General features: G+C 36.7%; 1 protein-coding gene and 1 long non-coding RNA gene across 5 annotated transcripts in view; both read right to left on the reverse strand.

Annotated features, from left to right (window-relative positions):
- Positions 1-2,380, reverse strand: part of HBS1L (HBS1 like translational GTPase) — an 86,830-nt gene extending 84,450 nt beyond the window's left edge. For 2 of the 4 annotated variants that reach the window (XM_077893950.1, XM_077893931.1), the window contains exon 1: positions 2,163-2,356. In XM_077893950.1, coding sequence (XP_077750076.1) covers positions 2,163-2,205 — 43 coding nt within the window. In that variant the 5' untranslated portion in view covers positions 2,206-2,356. Of the gene's footprint in view, positions 1-2,162 lie in introns of all 4 variants that reach the window. The other 2 variants (XM_077893921.1, XM_077893942.1) reach the window with 2 other exon arrangements.
- Positions 2,381-7,140: 4,760 nt separating this feature from the next.
- Positions 7,141-25,190, reverse strand: LOC144311457 (uncharacterized). The gene is made up of 3 exons (XR_013377056.1): positions 24,985-25,190; positions 11,205-12,154; positions 7,141-8,756 (listed from the first exon to the last, which is right to left on the reverse strand). It is a non-coding gene; the product is annotated as an uncharacterized LOC144311457 (long non-coding RNA).
- Between the last annotated feature and the right edge of the window lie 582 nt (positions 25,191-25,772).

Below are 25,772 nucleotides of genomic sequence, written 5' to 3' on the forward strand. Positions count from 1 at the left end.
TAAATGGGGAGCCATTTACAAAATATTATTTTTAGATATTCATATGACAAGAAACATTTTTACTAAGCCAGCTTTTCAACTGAAATTGACCCTAACAGTACTACAGTATAAAAAGATGAAGAGAATTCATTCCTAATATCTTTGTAAAGAGGCTCTTTTCCTCAACAAAATTCCAGTATTTACTGCACATAAAGCATTGTACCAGCTACTGGAGGAAATGAACAACAGAGTAAAAATAACAATGAAGTATGGACTATGCCATACTTTTAAATTAGAAGCTAATTTAGTATTAGCTAAAGACAGTCATGTAAAGTACAAAAGTACTATCCAAATTACAGAGAACAAAGTGAAAGTTAAAAAGAGGAACCAATAGGTTTAAAGCACATACTCTCTCTAATAATGTCACATTACTTTTGAGAATTTTCAAATTATTATTCGAAAATAATAGAAAGGGGAAATATCAGCTGAGAAAAAAAAGAAACTGAATCCTTAAAATGAACAGAACTTCTATAAGCAGGAAATGGGAATGAACCTCCCATGCTATAGGAACAGCTCGTTTATGATGTCATCAATTGTTCCCAAGAAACATGAAAAAAGACAACCTGAACTGGGGCTGCCCAGTAAGATATTCAGCACTCTCTCCCACTGGCCAAGCACCTCTCCTCTAGGAAGACTTTCCTTCACATAGAAATTCTGCCTAAACTCCTCCAACCCACCCTGAATAAGGCTCACTTACATAACTCCCACTGCACCTTGGGAATACTTTCTGTAGCACGTCATACCGGAATCATCTGTCACTTGTATATTTCTCCCTTTAGATTCCCTCAAACATCTTACTATCAGTATCAGTCCCCATAGCTTAGAGCAGTACTCTAAGTCCCCAATTAATGTAGGCTGAGGAAATTATAAGTACTTATTTTAAAAAATGAGTAAGTTGCAATTAGGCCTATTCATATTTTTTATATCAAAACCTCAAAAATATCTTTCAGGCTAAAGTCATCTCTCAGGTAGCAGTGATCCACAAGACATGCTTACACACACTGCAACACTTAAAAGGGCCACCAACGTGAAGTGAACAACAGGAACCTAATGTGCCAGGCCAAGTAGATGACAGTCTCCAAATGTAGCACAGGTTGTTAGCCACTCCCTGCTAAGGTTGGGGTATACTGATGTTCTAGAATAATCGTCTGGCAGTGCCAATAACAACCACCAACATATTAAGCACACTTACACGATCTGCACTTTGAAAAGCAATAGGTCTTTACTCCCTTTTTGCACTCCTTCGTTTTTTGTTTATAATTTTAGTTTGCATGATACTTGGTGATGCCAATTATCTATTGCATAGAGATGATGCACTTCTCCTAAACTTTAGAATTCTAACTCCTAGAGAACATTCATATGTACATCTTTTATTTCATTTTTTAAAAATCAAGATGTTCCAGAGCCCCCTTGCTTCTAGTACTGCTTTTTTTCCCCCTCCACTCCAAAATAACGTTTTAATTGAGCATTATCAACCAAGAACTGAGTATACACCTCAAGATCAACTAATCCACTTATTCACTTGACCTTTTTAATACCTATCTTTCTTATCATCTCCTAAGTCTCCAATTTAACTTGAAATCCATTGAAAATAAGTTGTCAGCTCAAGTCAGGTTCTGTACTAAGCATGCGTGAACAAACATGAACTATTTACCATGTATATCTAAGTTACAGCACAAGAGCTGAAGGTAAGCATGAAGTCAATCCGTCTTTTACAAATAAGCATCGTTTCACGGGCACTTTTGAAAGCGGGGTGGGAAGAGACTGCCTACAAGTAGGCAATTGTCTACCCGACCTGGGAGGAGACAATAGGAGGGAGAGATGATAATGCTTACGTGCATAAATACCAAGAGATCCCAACCTTCCTAAATGTCTTTTCCCATACGACGAGGTACCTCCCCGCCCTAAATAAATAAAATCAATACCAGAGGGCAGAAATCACGACTTAAAACAGTGCCATTCGCTGGCACTCGGACGTACTGTTATTTTCTCCAACCGAGCCTACTCTGAATTCCAGCCTGGCACCACTCACCAGAAACTCACAGATCCAAGTGCAAGCCAACGGGCGGGGAGTCCCAGCTGGAACCGCGAAAATGACGTCCCGGCACGACCCTGCCACTTACCTTCATCGTAGTTATAGCCTCGGACATTCCGATGCCGGGCCATGGCGGCGGAGAGGGCGTTCGCCACAGCTCCTCACAAAACACACGGCTTAAGTACTGATACCGCGCCGACTGCGACCTGGACAACACACACGCGCCATCTTGGCTTCCGGCAGGCCTCTGCGCCGAGCGCCTGCGCACGCGCGACGTCTTATCTGCGCACTGCACGGCGGCTCCCTGGGGGCGGGGGGGGGGGGGGGCTCACCTCCCTGGGGCGCATGCGCACACATGCGCACGGAGACAGTCTTTCGACGAGGGCCTGCCCACAGATAGGTTGGCTGGCAGAAGGTTAAAAGGGGCGGGATCCCAGCGTCTACTGTTTGTCGATTTGGAGCAAAAGCTTGGAGCCGGGAGTCCTTGGCCTACGTCAGCGTCCCAGGTTATTTCCCGAATCTGGTTTCTGACAGTGAAGCTGACTGTGTGCTCCGTTGAAGCAGGAAACTTCTGTAACTTTCGTCTTTGAGACGGGCCCATAATAGGCGTTCACAAACGTGTGCAGATTTGGTTTAAGGATTAATTAGTCCGGGATCCCTGGGGGGCGCAGCGGTTTGGCGCCTGCCTTTGGCCCAGGGCACGATCCTGGAGACCTGGGATCGAGTCCCACGTTGGGCTCCCGGTGCATGGAGCCTGCTGCTCCCTCTGCCTGTGTCTCTTCCTCCCCCCCACCCCCCCCCCGCCCTCTCTCTGTGACTATCATAAATAAAAATAAAAATTAAAAAAAATAATAATAATAAATAAATAAATATTAAAAAAAAAAGAATTAATTAGTCCTAGATTTGGGGGGAGATGGGAAAGCCCGTTACATGGGTATATATGGTTTAACGGAGAACCTGGCTGCAAAAGATCACTATGCTTTCACGTATATGCTCCATCCTGCGTTACCGTGCCTGGTGAACAGCTGGGATACCCTGGGGATACAGACGATTATCATCAGCATCATGAAGAAGACTGAGCAGGGGCGCCTGAGCGCCTCGGTCGGTTAAGCCTCTGCCTTGGGCTCAGGTCATAACCGTAGTGTCCTGGGGTGGAGCCCACATTGGGCTCCCTGCTTAGGGGGAATCTGCCTCTCCCTCTCCTTCTACTATTCCTGCTGCTTGTGCTCTCTATGTCAAATAAATAAAATCTTAAAAAAAAATTCTATGCGTATTCATTGAACATTCATTCATTGAACATTGAAGCATGCGTAACATGCTTACAGTATTAAATACAGCTTTTTTTAAAACATAGTACTGACTTTAGCTACCCTCATTTCTTAGAACACAAGTGGGGAAAAAATACGAAGTGGATGATGCCATGTAAAAAACCAACATCATTATTATACTGAACAAATCACATTTCAGTTTTAGCCTGTGTTTTCGAAATGGTGATACTTTACATCAAATTCTAGAAATGAATTGAAAGCTTACTTAACTTTGTTATACATAATAGATAATAATGATGCAAATGCAGTTCATATTTGTAAATGACTTGAAATATAATTTACACATGCATTTGACTGTGTCTGCCTACCAGGTGATTGTTCTTAACAATTACTGATGTTTAATGTAGTTCCGAGACAAAATTATACACAAAAATAGTTGCTAATTTTATATAGCTCAAAGGTTTTCTTTATTTTACACTTTTAGATAATTTTTATGTTGTAGCCTGTTTCTTTGTAAAACGGAGATAGTAATAGTATCTAACACACAGAGTGGTAAATAATAAATTATCCTTTTAAGAGGATGCTTTAAAATATTAGGCATTATCAAACTACAAATGGCAGCTTCCAGCCCACTGTAATTGTCAATTACAAGCTTCAGTGTAACTCACTGAGGCATGAGGTGGATGAGTTATAAATTGACCACATAAACGATACTACAAAGCAATGAAGAAGAAAATATTGCTTCTGCCTGAGGAATAGTATATAATGTGCCTCTGGTTCATCAACAATACACTTTTTTTTTTAACATACTAAATATTTTTTAGAGCCATGACTGCATCTCAGTAGCAGAGCCTTCACTGACTTTCTCAGAAAGTTAGGGATTTTATTCTCTGCTCCCAGAACACTTTACTTGTGATTTTTATATTGTGGTTTGATGGAAAGTACCATAACTTTGGAGTCAGACAAACCTGGATTTCAGTGCCAGTTCTGACACTTTCTGTTAACTTCTTTGGGCTCAATTTATCTGTAAAATGGGTATATAAATATGTCTTCTGTTTTGTGAAAAATAAATGAAGTGAGGGATGTAAAAACAGTAGTTGTTACGTAATAAATTCTGTAAGAAAAGAAAAATTCCCTACCTTCTTTGGCTCTCTAAGAGTTAAGCTGGCATAAGAGAGATGAACAGGAGATAAGTGTACAAGTTCAAATTTTTACACATACATGGGAGCTTTCCCAAGAGAATGAAGATCAGAAGAAATGACCAGAACAGGAAGCTTTTATACCTTTTAAGCAAAGAATCAACTTGTCAAGAATTGATAACGGGGTATGAGCTATGGGTAGTAAATTGTGGGGAAGTAACTAGGAAATGTAGGGACAAGGGGATATAAAACAAGTGGAAGATAAAGGCTATTTCAGTAAGTTTGTACAGATCCATTTCAGTATCAATTCAGTAAGTTTGTACAGTATCAATTCTCATGGGAAATTTTATGGCCTGTTTTAGATAAAAAAGAATAGGTCGGCTATTTCTGAAGTTCCTTCAGCTCAAAATAATCAGTATGCCAAAGTGGCATATTTTGGGGGTGAAAGACTGAACTCCTTCAATACTCAATAAACGCTAGTTCTCTACCCAACTAATTTGAAAGCTTTTTGTTCCTGCAGCACTTTGAATGTTTGCTGAATGAACTAATGAATTAAAAAAATAGAGACTCTAAGAAAGACAAATACCCACATGATTTCACTCATATATGGAATCTTAAAAAAAACAAAGCAAATGTAATAAACAAAAAGCAGAATCAGACCTATAAATAGGGAGAACAATCTGATAGGTGCCAGAGGGGAATGGAGGATGGGCAAGTGGGTGAAACGGAATGGAACATCCAGGCTTCCAATTATGGATGAAAAGGTCACAAAAATAAATGATACAGCATAGGGAATATAGTTAGTGAGATTGTAATAGCATTGTATGGTGACAAATGGTAGCTACACTTATTGGGAGCACAGGATAATGTATACAAGTTGAATCATTGTGTTGTGCACCTGAAACTAATGCAATATAGTATGTCAACTACACTCAAAATAATTTCTTAAAAATGATACAATCTCTTGGTATATTTAACAAATGCCACAAATAACTATACAAACAATTCATTTTTATATCAACTCGTAAAAAAGTTATAAGTGAAAGTAGCATAAATACATTACTGAAAAGCTTTTAACACCTTTATTGAGGAATCCTTGACAAACAATAAACTACAGATAAGTATACAATTTGATACATTTTGACATATGTATTTACCAATAAACCCATTATCCAAACAAGATAATGAACATGTCCAGATTCCCAAAAGTTTCCTCAATACCTTTATAACCTCTCCCCTGCCACTCTTTGCCTCCTCACCTTGGTCCTGCAGCAACAGATCACCTCTATGTCATTATTAGTTTGTAGTTTCTAACATTTTATACAGAGGAGATCACATAGTATGTATTCTTTTTTTATAGGTCTTTTATAGGTCACTCAGCATAGTAATTTTGAGATTCATCAGTATAGGTGCTTTAATCAATCGTTCAGTCCTTTTTATTGCAAAGGGGAATTCCATTGTGTAGGTAGACCATTTGTTTTTCCATTCACCTACTAATAGCTATTTGGGTCATTGTCAATTTTGGCTACTATGAATAGGGCTACTAATATTATCCATGTACAACTCTTTGTATGGACAAAAACTGTTTTCTCCTAGATAAATACCTCGGAGTAGAATGGCTGGCTGATATGACAGGTTATCTCTAGCTTTTTAAGAAACTGCCAAACTGTTTTCTCAAGTGGTTGTAACATTTTATGTTCCCACCATCTGTGCAGCTACATTTTCTCCACATCCTAGCCATCACTTGTTATGGTCTGAAGATGTTGGGCTTGACATTTCTATATTCTCTTTGGTGAAGTGCCTGTTTGAATCTTTTTGTCCATTTTTTAAAGATTTTATTTATTTATTCATGAGACACAGAGATAGAGGCAGAGACATAGGGAGAGGGAGAAGCAGGCTCCCTGCAGGGAGCCTGATGAGGGACTCCATCTCGGGACTCTGGACTCCCGGATCACACTCTGAGCCCAAGGCAGACGCTCAACCTCTGAGCCACCCAGGTGTCCCTCTTTTTGTCTATTTTTAATGAGGTGTTTGTTTTCTTATTTTCTACTTAAGAAAGTTGTTTGTATATTCTGGATACAATTACTTTATCTGATGTAATTCGTGAATATTTCTCCCAGGGTGTAACTGGTCTTTTCAATCTCTTAATGGTGTCTTTTAAATAGCAGAAGTTTTTAGGTTTGATTCAATTCATTTTTTTCAAATAATAGATTATTTTAAAATATGGATAATGTATCCAAGAAATGTTTGCCTAAACCAAAGTCACAGAAATCTCTTCTTAATTTTTAAAAAAGTTTAACAGTATGGAGTTCTACATTTAGATTTTTTATCCATTTTCAGCTGATTTTTATTTATGGTGTAAGGTTTGAATCAAATTTCATTTTTACATATGTATTCAACTGTTCCAGCACAATTATTGAAAAGAAGGTCCTTTTTACACTTAATTTCACCTGCATCTTTGTCAAAAGTCAGTAGTCCATATATGTGTGATCTATTTCTAGATTCTACACTCAATTGATCTAGCTTGACACCAATACCATGTTGTCATGATTATTGGATCTTCAAAAATCTTACAATGAAGTGATGTTAATCCTCCAACTTTCTTCTTCTTTTTCAAAGTTTTCTTAACTAGTCTAAGTCATTGGCATTTCTGTAGGAGTTTTTATTTTTTATTTTTTTAAGATTTTATTTATTTATTTATTCATGAGAGACAGAGAGAGAGGCAGAGACACAGGCAGAGGGAGAAGCAGGCTCCATGCAGGGAGCCCGATGCGGGACTCGATCCTGGGACTCGATCCCGGGACTCTAGGATCACGCCCTGGGTCAAAGACAGGAGCCCAACCGCTGAGCCACCCAGAGGTCCCCTCTATATGAGTTTTTAAATGAGGTAATCAGTTACTACAAACATTTCTGCTGAGAGTTTGACTGGTATTTTACTGAATCTACAGATAAATTTGGGGAAAATTGTTATTAACTTTACTACAAATACATACTCTTCCAACACATGACATCAGATGTCTCTCCACTTACATAAGATGTTTAATTTCCCTAAATAATGCTTGCCAGCATGTAGTGACTAGTCTTACACAACTTTTGATAATTTAATACTAATTATTCCACGTATTTTTATTTTATTGTACATAATAATTTTTAAATTTTCAAGGTAAAGGTACATAATTACATTATTTCAAATTAGTAAGTTAATTAGTGCCATAGACACTCCAAAAAGTGTACTTGTATATGATAGGAACAAAGTAAAAAAATAAAAATTAAAAATAAATTACATTAGCATAGAAAATATCAAATACCTATGATAAGTACAAAGAAATATGTAGAAAGCCTAAACTGAAACTAGAAAACATTGCTCAGAATAATAAAGAAAATCACATTAGATGGAGAAATATAGCATGTCATGTTAACTGAGAGGGATGTCAAATCCCCCCAAGTGAATTTATATCCAATATTACACTGGTTGGAACCTAGCAGTTCTTTGGTGGAAACTGACAATCAGTTTCTGTAATTTAAGCAGAGCTGCAAAGATTCTGGAATCGTCAAGACAATCTCAAAAAAGAATGTCCTTCTAGGGGCATCTGGATGGTCTGATCAGGTAAGCACCTGACTGGGTTCCTGATCAGATCATGAGATCAAGCCCCTTGCCCTGGGTTGGGCTCCATGCTCAGCATGGAGTCTTCTTGAGATTCTCTTTCCTCCTCCTTCTTCACCTCCCACTCATGCTCTGTCTCTCTAAAATAAATAAATCTTTAAATAAATTTTTTTAAAAATCTAAAATAAATTAAATAAATAAATAAATAAATAAATAAAAAAAGGTGGGCAGCCCGGGTGGCTCAGCAGTTTAGCGCCACCTTCAGCCCAAGGTGTCATCCTGGAGACCAGGGATAGAGTCCCCCATCAGGCTCCCTGCATGGAGCCTGCTTCTCCCTCTGCCTGACTCTGCCTCTGTATGTGTGTGTGTGTGTGTGTGTGTGTGTCTCATGAATAAATAAATAAATAAATAAATAAATAAATAAATAAATAAATCTTTTTTAAAAAAATGTTCTTCTCAAGGTGAAGGACTTATACTATCACTAAGACTTGCTTTTAATGGTAATAGTAAGGAAGATACTGTAATATTAGTACGAAGATAGGCAAATATACCACCATGGACAGTCCAGAAATAGGTTCACACACATGTGATCATCCAATTTATGACTAAAGCACCACTGTAGCTCAGGATGAGAGAGAATGGTCTTGTCAATAAATAGTTTGATCACAATCCTAGAGGGAAAAAATAAAGAAGAAAATATCTATATGACCATGACATGGACAAATTTTTTTAAAGATTTTATTTAAGATTTTATTATCCCAGGATCTCAGGACCCTGGGATCATGCCCTGAAACAAAGGCAGACACTGAGCCACCCAGGTGTTCCTGGACAAAGATTTTTAGTCAGGGTGCAGGAAACACTAACCTACTCATAAATTCAACTTTATTAAAATTAAGAACTTCTGTTCATCAAAAGACATTAAGAAAGTAAAAAGGTAGATTGCAGTCTAGGAGGAAATATTTACAACACATGTATCTCACAAAGAACTCATATTTAGAACATAAAGAGAAACCTATGCACCCCCTTCAAAATATTTACCCCAACCCCAAATTAAAAATGTGTAAAACTCCCAAATAGGCACTTTACAAAAAAGAATAACCACATGGGCATTGAACATTTGAAAAGGTCTCCAACACCATTAATCATCAAAAATAAATGCAAATAAAATCATAATGGATATATACCTACCAAAATGACTAAACTTAATAGTAAGGGTTGGCAAGGATGTGGAGCAACTGGAAGTCTCATAAGTAACTAGTGCTTGTGCAAATTGGTACAACCACTTTGAAAAACTTTTGACAGTATCACTAAGTACTAAACATATATATACCCTATAACCCAGATATGCTACTCCTAAGTATAGACTCAACAAAAATTAGTGCTTGTGTATAGGAATGTTTGTAGTAGGGATCCCTGAGTGGCTCAGCAGGTTTAGTGTCTGCCTTTGGCCCAGGGCGTGGTCCTGGAGTCCCGGGAGGGAGTCCCACAACAGGCTCCTTGCAGCCTGTGTCTCTGCCTCTCTCTCTCTCTCTCTCTCTGTGTCTCTCATGAATGAATAAATAAATAAAATCTTTTTTAAAAAAAAGAATGTTTGTAGTAATTATACTCAAAATAGTTCAAAAATGAAAAAAATAATAGTCCAAAAATGTAAATAAACCAAATATTTATGAACAGTGGGATACCACTGTGATATATCCATTTAATTGGAAACTATACAATATTGAAAAACAGCAAAGAGGTTTTATACATATATAAATGTTTTGTGCTGTATATTTAAGATCTGTGCAACTTGTAATACAGAAGCTATACCTAAATAAAAATAAATAAGAAGAAAAATGGGAGGAAAAATCATGGAATTTCCAAGATTATCTTTTTTAAAGATTTATTTATTTATTTAAGAGAGAACAAGCATGAGTGGGGGGAGGGGCAGAGGTGGAGAGAAAATCTCAAGTAGACTCCCCTCTGAGCACAGAGCCCAACTCAGAGCTCAATTTCAGGACCCTGAGATCATGACCTGAGCTGAAATCAAGTCAGGAGCTCAACCAACTGAGCCACCAGGCACCCCTCAAGATTGCCTTTGATACAGAATTAAAAAATATGGTTTCCAAATGTTTCCTTTATGCTCTCATATTGTCCTGTTTTAGGGGTATGAATTAGAACTAAGAACTTTTATGTTTCTGAGTTAGAATTCACTCAGTGATACATCAGTATTTCCTGGAGTGTATTCTGTTTCCCATTTTCTGTTCTAAATTGGACAATTACTGATCCATTTGGACTTTAATTAAAATTTTTGTTGCTGCTGAAACAGCACTACTCTTGGCAGCTACTTAACTTCTCAGGAGTTTTGGTAAATAAATTATGGTGACTTCTGTAGTCCATAATTCTTTTTTTTAAAAGGATTTTATTTGTTTACTTATTTAGAGAGAGAGAATGTGCATGGGCTTGAAGGTAGGAGGAGCGAGAGAAAGAATCTTACGTGGAGCCTGTCTCAGGGCTTGTCCCAGCTGAAATCAAGAGTGGGACACTTAGGGGCACGTGGGTGGCTCAGTGGTTGAGTGTCTGCCTTCAGCTCAGGTCATGATCACGGGGTCCTGAGATCGAGTCCCACATCAGGCTCCCTGTGTGGAGCCTGCTTCTCCCTCTGCCTATGTCTCTGCCTCTCTCGGTGTATCTCATGAATAAATAAATAAATAAAATATTTTTTTAAAAAAAGAGTGGGATGCCTAACTGATGGAGCTACCCAGGTGCCCCTGTGGTCCATAATTCTTAAAAAGAAATGAAGGAATTGGTCATAATCATTAAGAAAGGAAAGGGGGAGGGGAATAGTAGTAACTGTGACATTAGACACAGTATATATGAAGAGTTCTGGAATTTTCTAGTTAAATGCCTAGGAAAATGTGCCTATACTACAAACTATAAAATGACATTGATATCTAGAAGGATTCTAGAAGGGGTCCTTTGCAGTTCTATAATTGTGATTGTACACTAATAACATAAATGTATTCATCTTGGTTATTCTTACCAAATATCTGTAATATCTATAAAGAGATGACTTAATTTTCCTCCTGACTTTCTAAATTAGCTCTAGAACCCTCTGTCTGACTCAATGGTATTCTCACCCTCCTTAATGGAATTTCCCTTGACTTCTGTCACATATTATTTTTTCTTTTTTTCTTTTTTTTTCTTCTTTTATTTTTGAGGCATAAATTTAGTTGAGTGAAAACTGGCAAGATCCAGTGAACAGGTACTTCATCAGGACAAAGCTTTGCCCCCAAAGGGCTTGAGGCCATCCAGGGATTCTATGTTTGACAGAAGCATTGACAGCATAACTAAGCAAACAAGAAGGTATTAAGAAAAGCTGAAACAGATCTTCAAAGAAGAGTTGGTACCACCAATTTCTGTGTGGTATTATAGAGTTTAGTGTAGAACATATCAAAACTTTGGAAAGGCGATGATGAGGTCATGAACTTCATAAGGCAGAATAATTCCCTACAAGAACAAAATAGAAATCAAAGAATTCTATCTTTTGATATAAACTACTAAACGGTGAATGCCAGCAAAACAATAATACCTGGGAAAAACTACCTTCTTCCAGAGGTAGGTTCTTTCAATCACCATTTCTGGGCTGTCTGGCTGTCAAGCACTTTATCATGAAATATAATAATAAATGCAGTTCAGAGTTCTTTATAAGATTCACTTTTTCCAAAGTTCATTTTGTGTTAAATATTCTAGTAATAATTAATCCTCCAGTTCAAAAATCTTGGACTTTAAAATCAATGGATCCATATTATTTAGAAAATAGGCCCAGATCCTTAGAAAGCTATAGGAGTCCATTCTGATTTCCCTGCTGCCTGGCTTCCCACCTACCTGCCACCACTCCACCACCTTACCTGAGGTACTCGGGACCACAGCTCCTACTGTTAGGGTTTCAAGTCCAGCCATGCTCTTCCTGCCCTAGGGCATTTACATATTCTATTCCTCCGCCTAGAATACCCTTAGGTTTTCATCCCCTTGAATGTTGTTCAGGGAATCCTCGATAACATCACACATTCTGTGACATCTTCCTTGGCTCTAACAGAATAAGCACCCCTACTGTGTGCTCTTTGTCTCAGCAATAAAACATATTAATAGTATTCTTATTGTTTATCTTTGCTTCTAACCTTCTCCACCTCCCTAACCAGATATAAATTCCTTAAAGCAGGACTCTTTAGCTTATCTTGCATCTTCAGCATCCAAAATAGTGGCTAGTACAAAGCTGGAATAAATAAAATATATTTTGTTGAGTTATTGTTGAATAAATTTGTAACATGTAAGACATATTTGTAAGGCAGAAGAATTTCTTGACTTTGTAGACCTCAATATCAACTGGATTCTGAAGAAATTGTTTGCAAGGAATGAGAGAGAGTGGGTAACATGGAAAGAGAAGCTATGAGTAGAAACTGCTAGACTGTAAGAATCTTTTTCATATAGCCCAAAAAATGAAACATAGATTCACGCAAATATTTGTACACAAAGGTTCATGACAGCATTATTCACGACAGTCAAAAGAGAGGACCAACTGAAATGTCCATTACCTGATAAATATATCAAATGTGCTATATCCATAAAATGGAACATTATTTGACAATAAAAAGGAATGAAGTACTGATAGTATGCTATGACATGGATGAATCTTGAAAATATTACATTAACTAAAACAAGCCAGTCACCAAAAAAAAAAAAAAAAAAACAACATATATTGCATGATTCCATTTATGACATGCCAGCTTGGCAAATCTATAGAGACAGAAAGGAGATTAGTGGTTGCCTAGGGCTAAGGAAGCAAGAGGCAGAGTAGGGGCAGCTGCTAATGGGCAGGGGAGTTCTTCAGAGGGTGATGGAAATGTTCTAAAATTTATGTGGTAGTGGTTACACAACTGAAAATATACCAAAACCGCTTTTTAAATTATATACTTTATTTGTGTGAATTGTATAAGTTAATTGTATATCAATAAGGCTGTTATTTTAAGGTCTCTTTTAGTGAAATGCTATTTTAGATATTCACTCATCCTCCTGTGACACAGAGTGAGAAGTTTCTACACCTTCGCAGCAGAGAAGGAGAAATACCTATGGCAGTGGCAGCTTACTATAATGTTGTGAGCCACCTGGGCAAAAAAAGTCTTGTTCTACAACTTACTAACTATGCAATCATGGGCCAATTGCTCATTTTCTGGCTCTTCAGTTACCATGCTGCAAAATGGTGAATAAAAACTGAACTGCCTTAAACAATAGTATGGATTTGAAGGTCTCCATTCATGAAGCATCTAAAACAGTTTCTGGCACATAAAAGCACTCCACCAATTCTCTTTGGCCCTCACTAACTAACACTGAAGTGGGACAGAACCCATCTGGCCCTTGAATTGGGAGATGGAGATGATCTGGTTTTGTGCCTTGGTGCTGACATCCACCACTGACATTCCTGAACTTGACCATTGCCTCCACTGGTGAGGCCCCTGCAAGGCCTTCCCATCTTTACTTCAGGGGTCTTGGTCCATCAGAACTTTTCACTCTTTCTGGTTCCTTGGCATAGCTGGTTTTCAAGTGTTTTCTCAGCTCTGTGCTGCAGCAGGTGAGACTCAGTAAATTCATCCTCATCAGAGCTCTCAGCCCGTCAAGGTAACACCGCGCCATCCCCTAACCAACCTTCAACATTAGATTCCACACAGTGTCTAGGAGGCTTTCTTGAGGGACTTTCAGCCTCTTCCAGTTATCTTAAAATATCAAAGCACAGCTCTCAATATTCCTGACTTTATCCAATCCATCTGGAAATCTTGAATGTAACAGCTTCCACACAGGTTGTAGAGAAAAATCCTTTTTGAATATAGATTTCTGGTTTTAAATTGTGTTACATTCATTGTTCTCCTAAACTTGTCATATGAAAAATTTTGTGAAGATTACTATAATAATATTTAGATTATGTATGGGAGGAGCTTGAAAGGACATATGAGAACATAGAGTAAGAAAGCTGGAAGTATTATAGAGTATATTCCCAATTCAATGTGTTCTTGTTATGTGATAGAATTATTGTTTTAATCAATAATTTACGTCAATTCAATAATTCAACCAATAATTATGTTATTTAATCAATAAATAAACATCAATAATTTAACGTTTATTTAGCACCTGCCATATTTTAGGCATTGCAGTATGTGCCTAAAAGAACTGTTTACTTAAAAGAAAACATAGTCATTAAGCTCCTTGACATCAGCCTTAGTGATGATTTTGGATTTGACACCAAAAGGAAAGGCGGCATAAGCAAAAATGTTAAAAGTGGGACTACATCAAACTTAAAACCTTCTGCACAGCAAACCACCAACAAAATTAAAAGGTAACCTATCAAATTGGAGAAAATATTTGCAAATTATATATCGTTTTCCTCCGCTATCCATGATAGAGAGCGTTCCTATGAAAGCTTTCATAAGCCAAAATGGCACTAATTTATACAGAAAAACTTTTGAAAAATTTCAGACCCCAAAAAACCTCTCTTAGGCTTTGCTGATACCTTAGAACACATCTTGCTAATGGATGCCCAAAATAAATTAAGTTAAAGCGCAGATGTTCACATAGTTCAAAGCTATGGCAGCTTGGTGCTAAGATGCTGAGTGTAGTTCCTGGGGAAGCAGCTTGGTGGTGCCACTCTGGCTGCAAGGGATGTACTCTGCCTCTCTACGGGCTTGCTGCAAAACAAATGCTGAACACGATTTTTGCTTTACACCTTTTTTCATGAAAACGTAGATTCTCTTCTGATTCCTTTCAGTTAATGAAACAGTTACTAATGCAGGTCTTTTGTAAGAAAAGTAGCATAGTAAGAACTTCCAAAAAGTGGAGGTATCTGTATCTGATAGTAGTATAATATCCAGAATTTATAAAGAACTCATGCAAGAGTAAGAAAAGTAGCATAGTAAGAACTTCCAAAAAGTGGAGGTATCTGTATCTGATAGTAGTATAATATCCAGAATTTATAAAGAACTCATGCAACTCAATAGCCAAAAAAATAAAAATAAAAATAGGCAGAAGAGATGCATAGACATTTTTCCAAACAAGACATACAGGTGGTACATCAAAAGCCACTCAACACCACTAATCAGCATGGAAATGCAAATCAACAGCACAATGAGGTATCACCTCACACCTGTTAGAATGGATGTTATCAAAAAGACAAGACATAACAAGTGTTGTTGAGAATGTTGAAAATGTTGCACTGTTGGCAAGAAGGTAAATTGGAAAACAGCATGAAGGTTCTTCAAAACCTTTAAGAAGGAATTACTATATGATCCAGCAATTCCACTTCTGGGGGTTTACCTAGAGGAAATGAAAATACAAACTCAAATAGATATATGCAGTCCCATGTTCATTGCAGCATTATTTACAATAGTCACGACTTGGAAGCAACCTAAGTGTAACCTAAGTGTTCATCAATAAATGAATGGTTCAGGGATGTCTGGGTGGCTTAGCGGTTGGGCATCTGCCTTCAGCCCAGGGTGTGATCCTGGAGTCCCCAGATCGAGTCCCACATCAGGCTCCTTGCATGGAGCCTGCTTCTCCCTCTGCCTATGTCTCTGCCTCTCTCTTTGTGTCTCTCATGAATAAATAAATAAAATCTTTTTAAAAAAATAAAATAAATGAATGGTATATCTATACAATGGAATATTATTCAGCCACAAAAAAGAATGAAATCTTGCCATTTGTGGCAACATGAATGGACCTTGAGGACATTATGCTAAGCGAAATAAGTCAGAGAAAGATAAATACTGTATGATCTCACTTATATATAGAATCATTAAAATATGGGCAGTCCCCGTGGCTCAGTGGTTTAGCGCCACCTTCAGCCCAGGGCATGATCCTGGAGACCCGGGATCAAGTCCCACGTCAAGCTCCCTGCATGGAGCCTGCTTCTCCCTCTGCCTGTGTCTCTGCCTCTCTCTGTCTCTCTGTCTCTCATGAATAAATAAATAAAATCTTAGAAAAAGAATCATTAAAATAAAAACAAAAATAAAAAAACAACCAAGCTCATAGACACAGAGAACAGATTGTTGGTTGTAGAGTGAAAGAAGGGTAGAATGAGTAAAGGTGGTCCAAATGTACAAACTTCCAGTTATAAAATAAATGTCCTGGGGATGCAATGTGTAGCATGGTGACTATAATTAATAATACTGTATTGCATATTTGAAAGTTGCTAAAAGAATAGATATTAAAAGTTCCCATCACAAGAACAAAATTTTGTAACTATGTGTGGTAACAGATGTTAGCTAGATTATTGTGGTGATCATTTCACAATATGCACAAATTTTGAATTATATTGTACACCTGAAAATAATATACAATTGACCCTCAAACAACACAAGTTTGAACTTCACAGGTCCACTTAAATGTGTATTTTTTCAATAAATACAGTACAGCACTGTAAATGTATTTTTCTTATGATTTTCTTAGTAACATTTTCTTTTCTCTAGCTTACTTTATGGTAAGCATACAGTATACAATATGTATAAATATATAGATGTGTTAATCAACTGTTTATGTTACTAGCAAGGCTTCCAGTCAACAACAGCCTATTTGGGGAGTCAAAAGTTGTACATGGATTTTCAACTGCATGGGGTGTCAGCACTCCTAACTCCCATGTTGTTCAAGGGTCAACTGTAATGTTGTATCAGTTATACTTCAAAAATAGTAGCTCATTTACCTGCCTTCTATCTACTGGCTTTCTATATAATCAATGTCATTGGTTTAGCTAGTGTTCAGATTTAATAAACCACATTAGAGACACTTAAAAACGCATGGTAACACACTGCTGAAAGTTGTTCATTCTCTAGTAGATAGGCTCTTGAGCAAGTAACTTGATTTCTCAGGACTTCAATTTCCCTTTTTTTTTTTTTTATTTACTTATTCATGAGAAACCCAGAGAGAGGCAGAGGGAGAAGCAGGCTCCTTGCAGGGAGCCCGATGCAGGACTTGATTCCTGATCCCAGGGTCACACCCTGCGCAGAAGGCCAAAGCTCAACCACTGAGCCAGCCAGGCGTCCCAGAACTTCAATTTCCTAAATGCATAGTAAAAGGCCTTGACAAATTTATCTCTGTAGTATCTTGTTTGTTTCTTTATTTTCCATCATTCTCACCCTTTTCTTCATTCCATGCCTGTAGCTTTCTTTAGAACAACTCCAAGGCTTTTTTCCTATATAAATTCATTCCACAATGATCATTCACTTAGTACTTAAACACATTTTATACAAAATTATTTTGTACTTGTATTCAATAGTTAATACATGTATTTCACTGCCTTATGACAGAGGAATGCTTTTAATTAAACTTGTGTAATTCTACCATGAAGCATAAATGCATTTGAAAGACACATGTTGGAAGCATGCTGAAAATGCCAACAAATCAAAATTTAAAGTAGGTTTTTAAGAAATCTGAAATTACCCAAACTATAAATTCATATTTGTACTCCATGATGCTGAGCACCTAACAGACTTTCCAAAACATTTACTGAAAAAAATCTACAAATGTCAGAAGAGAAACAGATGTGGGTTTACCATTGAAACTAAGAAGTTGAAGCTTCAGAAGCCCCAACCTCCATGAACTACCCCTAGAGGCCTTGGGAGGGGCCCTATGAATTCATCCACACAGTCATGGAGTTCTGCAAAATTTCAAAACTAAAGTGTATATTCATGCATGATGAAGACCTCAGCGTCTTTCCACTTCAGCTTTCCCTCCAACATAATTCCTTTCATGTTGGGTGTCAATGATGTGGCCACATGGATTTTTAGGTTCTGGCTAAGGGAAAGTTGAATGGGGATAGCTCAACTTGAGTTTAGTGAAATATATTTCTTTCGTTCACACTCACCCCTGCTTTCTGAGCAGGACATCAACAACAAGGTAATTAATTGCATCATCCGTTAAAGGATATTGAAGATTAGTCAAGAAGTCACAAAATGCACTGAAACCTTTTAGCCAATACATGAAAAAAACTTTGAGTTAGATTTTCCCAAATTGTAGTCAGTCCTAAACTCTATGTGACATTACCCGTGTCACGTAACATTATGAGACACTGCCACTATGCATTGTGAAACTGAAAGAAACTTTTCTAGACCTTTAAGAATGAAAAAAACCTAAGAAAGAAATTTCAATTTATGCTGATTCAATTATCTTTCTATTCCTTCTACAGAAAATATTACAAAATCACTGTCTGGATAGAAGAGATCAAATTATAGGCAAGCAAAAATGTGGGAAAAAGTATCACAGAGGTGTAATAGACAGTTAATTCCTAAATGTATTATGTTATTTTTATGGATTTTAATTACATTTGTGATATTTGTCAGCTTTTAAAATAAATTTATAATTTTTTGCAATTCTCTTTTTCAGTCCAATGATACTTTTTGAAATAATTTTGTAATGATTTCATATTTCTTTTCTTAAAGAAGTACCCCCAAATTAAAGAAAGTACAGACTCCACCACGCTAAATCTACTTTGATTAAGAAAAAAAAGTCACAGAGTGCTGCCTGCGTGGCTCAATCTATTAAGGATCTGAGTCTTGAATTCTGCTGAGGTCCATGATCTCAGAATCATGAGAATGAGCCCTACTCTTGAGCTCTGTGAGGAATCTGCTTGTCCCTCTCCTTCCCTGTCTGCTTCTCCCCTTCCTCAACTGCACTCTCTCAAATAAATAAATAAAATATTTTTAAAAAGTCACAGATAACTAATCTGAAAAAGCATGGCAGCTTCCTCCATTTTATTTCTGTCTTTCAAGAAGCAATCAGCAGCTGCAGTTTAAAAGTGTAGTTTCTTACACAAGGAACAATGCAGAGGTAGTAGAGAAGCTTCCAAAAAGGGGGAGGAGGGAGGAAAGTGGAGATTGATTGTTATGTTGTTGGAAAAAGCAAGACCAAGGAAAATGTATTTTTTTTTGGATTTAAGGGTTGAAGAAAGTTGGGTGGGAATATTTCAGTGAAAAGGTGAAATGTGGATTTGTACATCCTGGTTTGAATCCTAGGCTTGCTGGATCAACATTGTTAGTGTACTCACAACTTCCCCTAGGATCTATACACTGTCCCTTTCTGTGTATCGTCTTGAATGCTACCTGTCTTTATTTAACATAGAGATACACACAGCTACTTAGCCATGAGAAAGAGATATATCCACCATATGAAATGCTCCAAGGCACCAACGGAATATTAATAATAAATCAAAGGGCAAAGCATTTTTAAATGCCCAGGGAAAATTCAAAGCAAAGAAAATTTGCAAATCAAATTTAAAGGATAAAAAAGCATAAACATAAAAGGTAGGGTTTGAAAAGGTAAAATAGGCTCTCATTAGAAGTCATTGAGAACAGAGACTTGTTTGAGGAATTTCCCTTCCTTGTCTTGTCATGCTATGTTTTCTTTGAAAAGGCAGTAGAGGGGCTATAGTGTCAATGTATTGTTTAAGAACCTAAATCTGGGAAAACTTGAGAAGAGTAAAATATTTAAATCAAAACCATTTAAGCTACTTGAAATAGTTCTCTTAGAATTCCTTCAGAGGGGAAAGTTGGAAAATGAGTAAAACTGAAGAGAAGCTTTTCTTTCTTCCTCATCTCAGTATGTATGTAGGCCTGGAGGTGGTGGTCATCTTAGAAAATTAGGATATGGAGGGACGCCTGTGTGGTTCAGTGGTTGAGCATCTGCCTTTGGCTCAGGTAGTGATCCTGGGGTCCTTGGATCGAGTTCCGCATCAGGCTTCCTCTGGGGAGCCTGTTTCTCCCTCTGCCTACATCTCTGCCTCTCTCTCTGTTTCATGAATAGATAAATAAAATATTTTTTTAAAAAAAAGAAAATTAGGATATGGAGCAGTCACACAACAGTGTTGCCTGCATTTAGGACCACAAATTTTGTAGACAATCCCATAAAATCTGTTAGCAGCTCTGAAAAAAAAATCACACCGAGAGAGGCTCCTTGATACTGACAAAGTTTGTGTAACTTGACCAAAGGTCATTTAAAAGACTTTGGGCTCCTAAGGAAGACATTTAATGTGATTAGTCATTTTTTCAAACTTTTCTTATATACTGACTTGTGATTCTCAGATATGGTTTAAATAAGCAAGAGTTACTTTTGACTTTGGTTGAGATATACACAATCACATTGATATCGTTAGAAGGCTTGTAGTCATGGTTGCATTTAGGTAAATAGAATAAGCTATAGTTCTTTTCATGTAGAACACTGAATAACAATTAGTCCTAATGATTTCCCATCACCATTGTGGTAGGTTATATTTCCCTAAGATGTCCACATCAGTATTCCACATCTAACCTGCTTTACTTACAATGTGATGCTGGCACTCCTGCATTGAAAGATGAGGGTCTATATTTCCTTCCTTAAAACTGGATGGATCCATGACTACAGTGGAAGCAACATTATGTGTCTTTCAAAGCTAAGCTATAAAAGGTGATATGTCTTCCACATAATCCTCGTGACATGCTCACCCAGGGAACCCAGCCACCATATTGTAAAGAAGTCAAACAGCCATATGAAAAAGTCAAGTGTAGATGTTCCATCATTTGCCTTAGCTAAGATTCCAGAAGGCAGCCAGCATCCACAACCATGAGGCTTCAGATGATCCCAGTTCCCAGATTTCCAAATACTCCAGCTAATGCTGAATGAAACAGAGAAAATCTGTCCTCTCTAATCCTACATTCATTGCAGATTTATGAACAAAAATAAATGTCTTTGTTTAAGCCAATGAGTTTTGGAGTGATTTGTTATGTAGCAATAGATAGCCAGAATAATTAATTACCAACCCAAAAATATTTCATGTAGAGACAGCAATAAATATCTCCAAGTTAAAAAAAAAAAACAAAAAACTCCATGCCTGTGGACTCTCCTAATTTATAAAAATATTAATGGTATTGGGGCACCTGGGTGGCATAGTTGTTAAAGCATCTGACTGTTGGTTTCTGCTCAGATGGTGATCTCAGGGGCATGAGATCAAGCCCTTTTGTAGGGCTTTGCACTCAGTGTGGCGTCTGCTTGAGACTGCCCCTCTTCTGCTTCATCCCCACCCCCCACCCCACCCCCCGCCACCAAGGGCTCACACATGCGTGAGCTCTCTCTTTCTAAATAAATAAATAAACCTTTTTGGAAATGCTAATGGTAGTTAAATAAAATTAATGATGAACACTGTTGACTATGATCATCTCTATGACACAGAATAAAAGTTTAGAAAGTCTGCTTCAAGTGAGATATCTTTTATTTTTGTCACGTCACAATTCTGAAAACTGCCTCCTAGGTATACCATGAATAATCACAAAAGATCTTTTTATTCCCTTCTGTTGATAATTCATACTAAAATTACTCAGGAAGGCTAGTGTAACAAGGCCTTGATTTTTTAACTGGAAAATGTATGTTATGAAATTCTGTCATTTCCACTCTTTCACATGTTACCCAACACAGTAATTGCCTGAAAAGTTTTAAGAAATATTTTATTCAAAGGTTTATACTTTTTTTTCTAAAACCACAGCTCTACAAAGAAACTTTTGACAAAATGTCTAATGTGGGTCATTCATGATTTTAAAAAAATATTACTATAGTGTTATTACATGTTGTTTGTGCAGATAACTGACTCAGATTTATCACAAGTAACTGTTCCTTAAGTCATTTTTTGATGAGTGAATGAAAAAGAGGACAAGAAATTCAGCAGCCTGCAACCAAACACATCAGCAAGATAGTCTTAATAAAATTCAATAAACACAAAATTGTCTATAAAAATATTTTTCAACTTTCAGTAATATGCTTAAGTGTTACTTGTTCTCTTTCAGGTGTTTTAAACCAGGCAGAAAGTGAGACAATGTTGTTCCCATGCTCAGAAAATATTCATGTACATACATCTGCTTTAATGTCTAGGTAAGTGGAGGTAACTCATAGCCTGTTGACAGTCAGTGAAGAAGAAGAAAGAGCAATAAAAAGTTTGAGAGGAAAATGATATTGAAAATATCCTCAAATTTTAAGCTAACTTTTTTCTAAGCCAAATTTCAAATTTCTTTCTTTTAACATTCATATTTGCTATAAAGAAAATGGAAGTTGTTCTTTAAAATGCTTTACAGGAATCTGACAACCTACATCTAAAAATCTTCCCCAAAAGTATTTAGATCCAGTCCCAATGTCCATCACTGAGAGTACTTTCAGTATTTCTTCATACAGTATTCCCTAAGCAGATATTTATTGCATGCAAATCTCCTTGATATTTCTCTTCTATCATTTTGGTATGTGTGAGAATGTGAAAGAGCAACTCAAGGCCTAAAAACTCTCACTGTGCCCTGAAAAGGGTCTAATTTATGGATAAAGGAGCCTAGTTATTGAGGTTGGGAGGTGCCTGTGTTGTCTTTTCCTTTCTTTGCACATATAAATTATGTTGAGGAACCGTATCTGTCTCTTAATATATGCTATACAAATGAAATGTAAGAAACAACATAGTCCCTGTTCTAAAATTGTTTATAGGCAATATGCACAAACTTGAACATTAGTCAAATACAAAAAAACATGTTAAACAACCAAATAAATATTAATATTGAAATAAATGCTTTCTGGCAAGCTGATGAAAGGGAAACATGGAAATCAGATGATTATAGACAGAGGCAATGAAGACTGAAAGAGACTCAGGGATTAAATGTAAGAGGGTGAATGCTATGTTTTGGAAAATATTTTTTGAATGGCTTGGAGCTATTTGGTCTAGAGAAAGGAGACCAAAGAAAGATATGACTGCTGTTGTGTTGAGAACTGCCTATAGGTTACAGATCAATTTATTTTGTGTTGCCCACAATTTAAAGTTTCAGTTGAATATAAGGACAACTTAAAGTTTTTTTAAATAAATTTATTTTTTATTGGTGTTCAATTTACCAACATACAGAATAACACCCAGTGCTCATCCCGTCAAGTGCCCCCCTCAGTGCCCGTCACCCATTCCTGCCAGATTTCATGTTGTACTACAAAGCTGTGGTCATCAAGACAGTGTGGTACTGGCACAAAAACAGACACATAGATCAATGGAACAGAATAGAGAACCCATAAATGGACCCTGAACTTTATGGTCAACTAATATTCGATAAAGGAGGAAAGACTATCCATTGGAAGAAAGACAGTCTCTTCAATAAATGGTGCTGGGAAAATTGGACATCCACATGCAGAAGAATGAAACTAGACCACTCTCTTTCACCATACACAAAGATAAACTCAAAATGGATGAAAGATCTAAATGTGAGACAAGATTCCATCAAAATCCTAGAGGAGAACACAGGCAACAGTAACTTTTTGAACTTGGCCTTTTTGAACTCAGCCACAGTAACTTCTTGCAAGATACATCCACAAAGGTAAAAGAAACAAAAGCAAAAATGAACTATTGGGACTTCATCAAGATAAGAAGCTTTTGCACAGCAAAGGATACAGTCAACAAAACTAAAATACAACCTACAGAATGGGAGAAGATATTTGCAAATGACGTATCAGATAAAGGGCTAGTTTCCAAGATCTACAAAGAACTTATTAAACTCAACACCAAAGAAGCAAATAATCCAATCATGAAATGGGCAAAAGACATGAAGAGAAATCTCACAGAGGAAGACAACTTGAAGTTTTCAACAACGGAATGGTGTGTCTTCAGAGACAGTGAATTTCCCATCAAGGAATATACCTTGTTGAGAAATTTTTAAGAAAATTTCTTCATTTGGGAAGAGACTAGAATACATGTCCTTTTACAAGCTCATGAATCTCTGGTCTGTGATTCTATTTTTAATTAAATAGTAAGCAAAGGCAAGGAAACATTTTCAGCAAAAAAAGAGAGATTGAAAAAAAGTTCAGCCTTGGGAAACTAATAGGTTTCTAAATAGAGAATTATGCAGAAAAGGAAGTATAGAATGATAAAAGACAAGATGAATAAACACATTTAGCCAGGCATGACATTGACCTTCAAGGTGAGGGTTGAGACCTTGCTCCAAAAGGTAACCAGAAGTTGGCAGAGTAACAAGAAGAGAAAGGAAACAAATCAGAAAGTGGATGTGGTGCCATAGAAGGGTGTAGATAACTGTTAAGACATGCCCAATGCTAAAGGTAAATCAGGCATCCAATGACTTTGAGACTGTTGCAATTTAGGTCAGAAAAGGACATAGGCTAAATCTTTGGCCATATATTTTTCTGTGATTTATGCTAATGAGTTATGGTAGAGGAGGAACAAGTAGAAGAGAAGTTGGGAACAATAGATGGAAAGGGAGGTGTGAGGTTAGCCTGCCTGAAGGTTAGGGAGAGACCTTTCCAAAGGACCTACAGAATTTACACTTTTGTTTTTAAACATTATTTCTCCATCAAGCAAAAAGGAATTATTTTCTGGAAAATAAATAATAGCTGAGCCTTTTATACATTTGTATTCATTTAAGATTACACATTTCTTCAAGAAGAAGGTATGCTAATATTCCGACATCCTGGGCAAATTCCAAGTCAAATAATTTCATTCTCCCTACCTAAATCCTTTGCTGTTTGAGGGAAGTCATACTTCATTTTACTTCCTAAAAAGCTAATAAAACATGTCTGGAACTGTTCACACAATTGTACTATGTAGTATAATGGCATTCTTAGATTTTTTTAAAGTCCATGAACTCTTTATATCCTTCAAAAAAGACTCTTTAAATTCAAGTTTCTATCATTTGGCCAAACAGTAACATTTTGGATCTTTATTATGTTATTAATATATGTTTATAGAGCATAATGATTAGAGAATATAATTTAATATGATGATTTTTTATAGAGCAATGTGGCATCTTTCCTAAAATTACAGGATAGGAAGCAACTTCTAACTTTTCTTGTATTTTACACAGTTCTCGTTGGAATGCTTTTTGGACTTACCGTAGAAATCCAAGAAAACATCAACTTCTGCTTGCTTCTTTACTTTCCCTCTCAGCTGTCGGGTTTTTCTGCATTCTTCTTTATATTAAGGCAAGATGTAACTTGGCTTGGTTGTTGGAAAATCCTGGCATCATAGGAGGGTGGAAACTTGGCCCTAATCCAATAAACTTTCATGATAACACTCCTTTCAGCTTCATTTTGGTGGTTTAATCCGATAATCAGAAAGAAAGGAACTACTTAACGATATGTCAGTTTACTATCCAGTTTGCTTTACAGGTCTGAAGTATGAAATTCTATTACCCAGTGCTGGAATAAATGTCATATCTTGCAAAGACTAATCTAGTTCAATGAATGCACTTTTAAAATGTATAAATCTACTCGAAAACCAATCTGTTAACAAGGACATGCCTGCAGAAGGATGATTCAGTTGTATCAAGGTACTTGTCACTCAGACTTTAACCAAAAAAAAAAAAATAAATAAATAAAAATAAAAAATAATAATAATGTGATGGGGCTGGGTGAGTGTTAGAAGCATGTAAAGTCTTGATAATAGGAAAACATTAGCCACAGATGAAAATAAGAAACTTTTTTTTAAAGTTCAAGGCAAAATACTATCTAATAAGTTTTTAAGACTTTATTACTAATAAGTTTTTAAGACTTTATTACATGAGTATAAGGAGAGGAAATGTCAACTTGCCTGAAAAATTACTATATCTTAAAAGAGATTTCATTTACTTTGGCCATTATCATTATTTTAAAATAGAAATTATGTATATTGTTCTAACTCA

Source organism: Canis aureus, chromosome 1 (assembly GCF_053574225.1).
Source record: "Canis aureus isolate CA01 chromosome 1, VMU_Caureus_v.1.0, whole genome shotgun sequence".
Taxonomy (NCBI): Eukaryota; Metazoa; Chordata; class Mammalia; order Carnivora; family Canidae; genus Canis; species Canis aureus.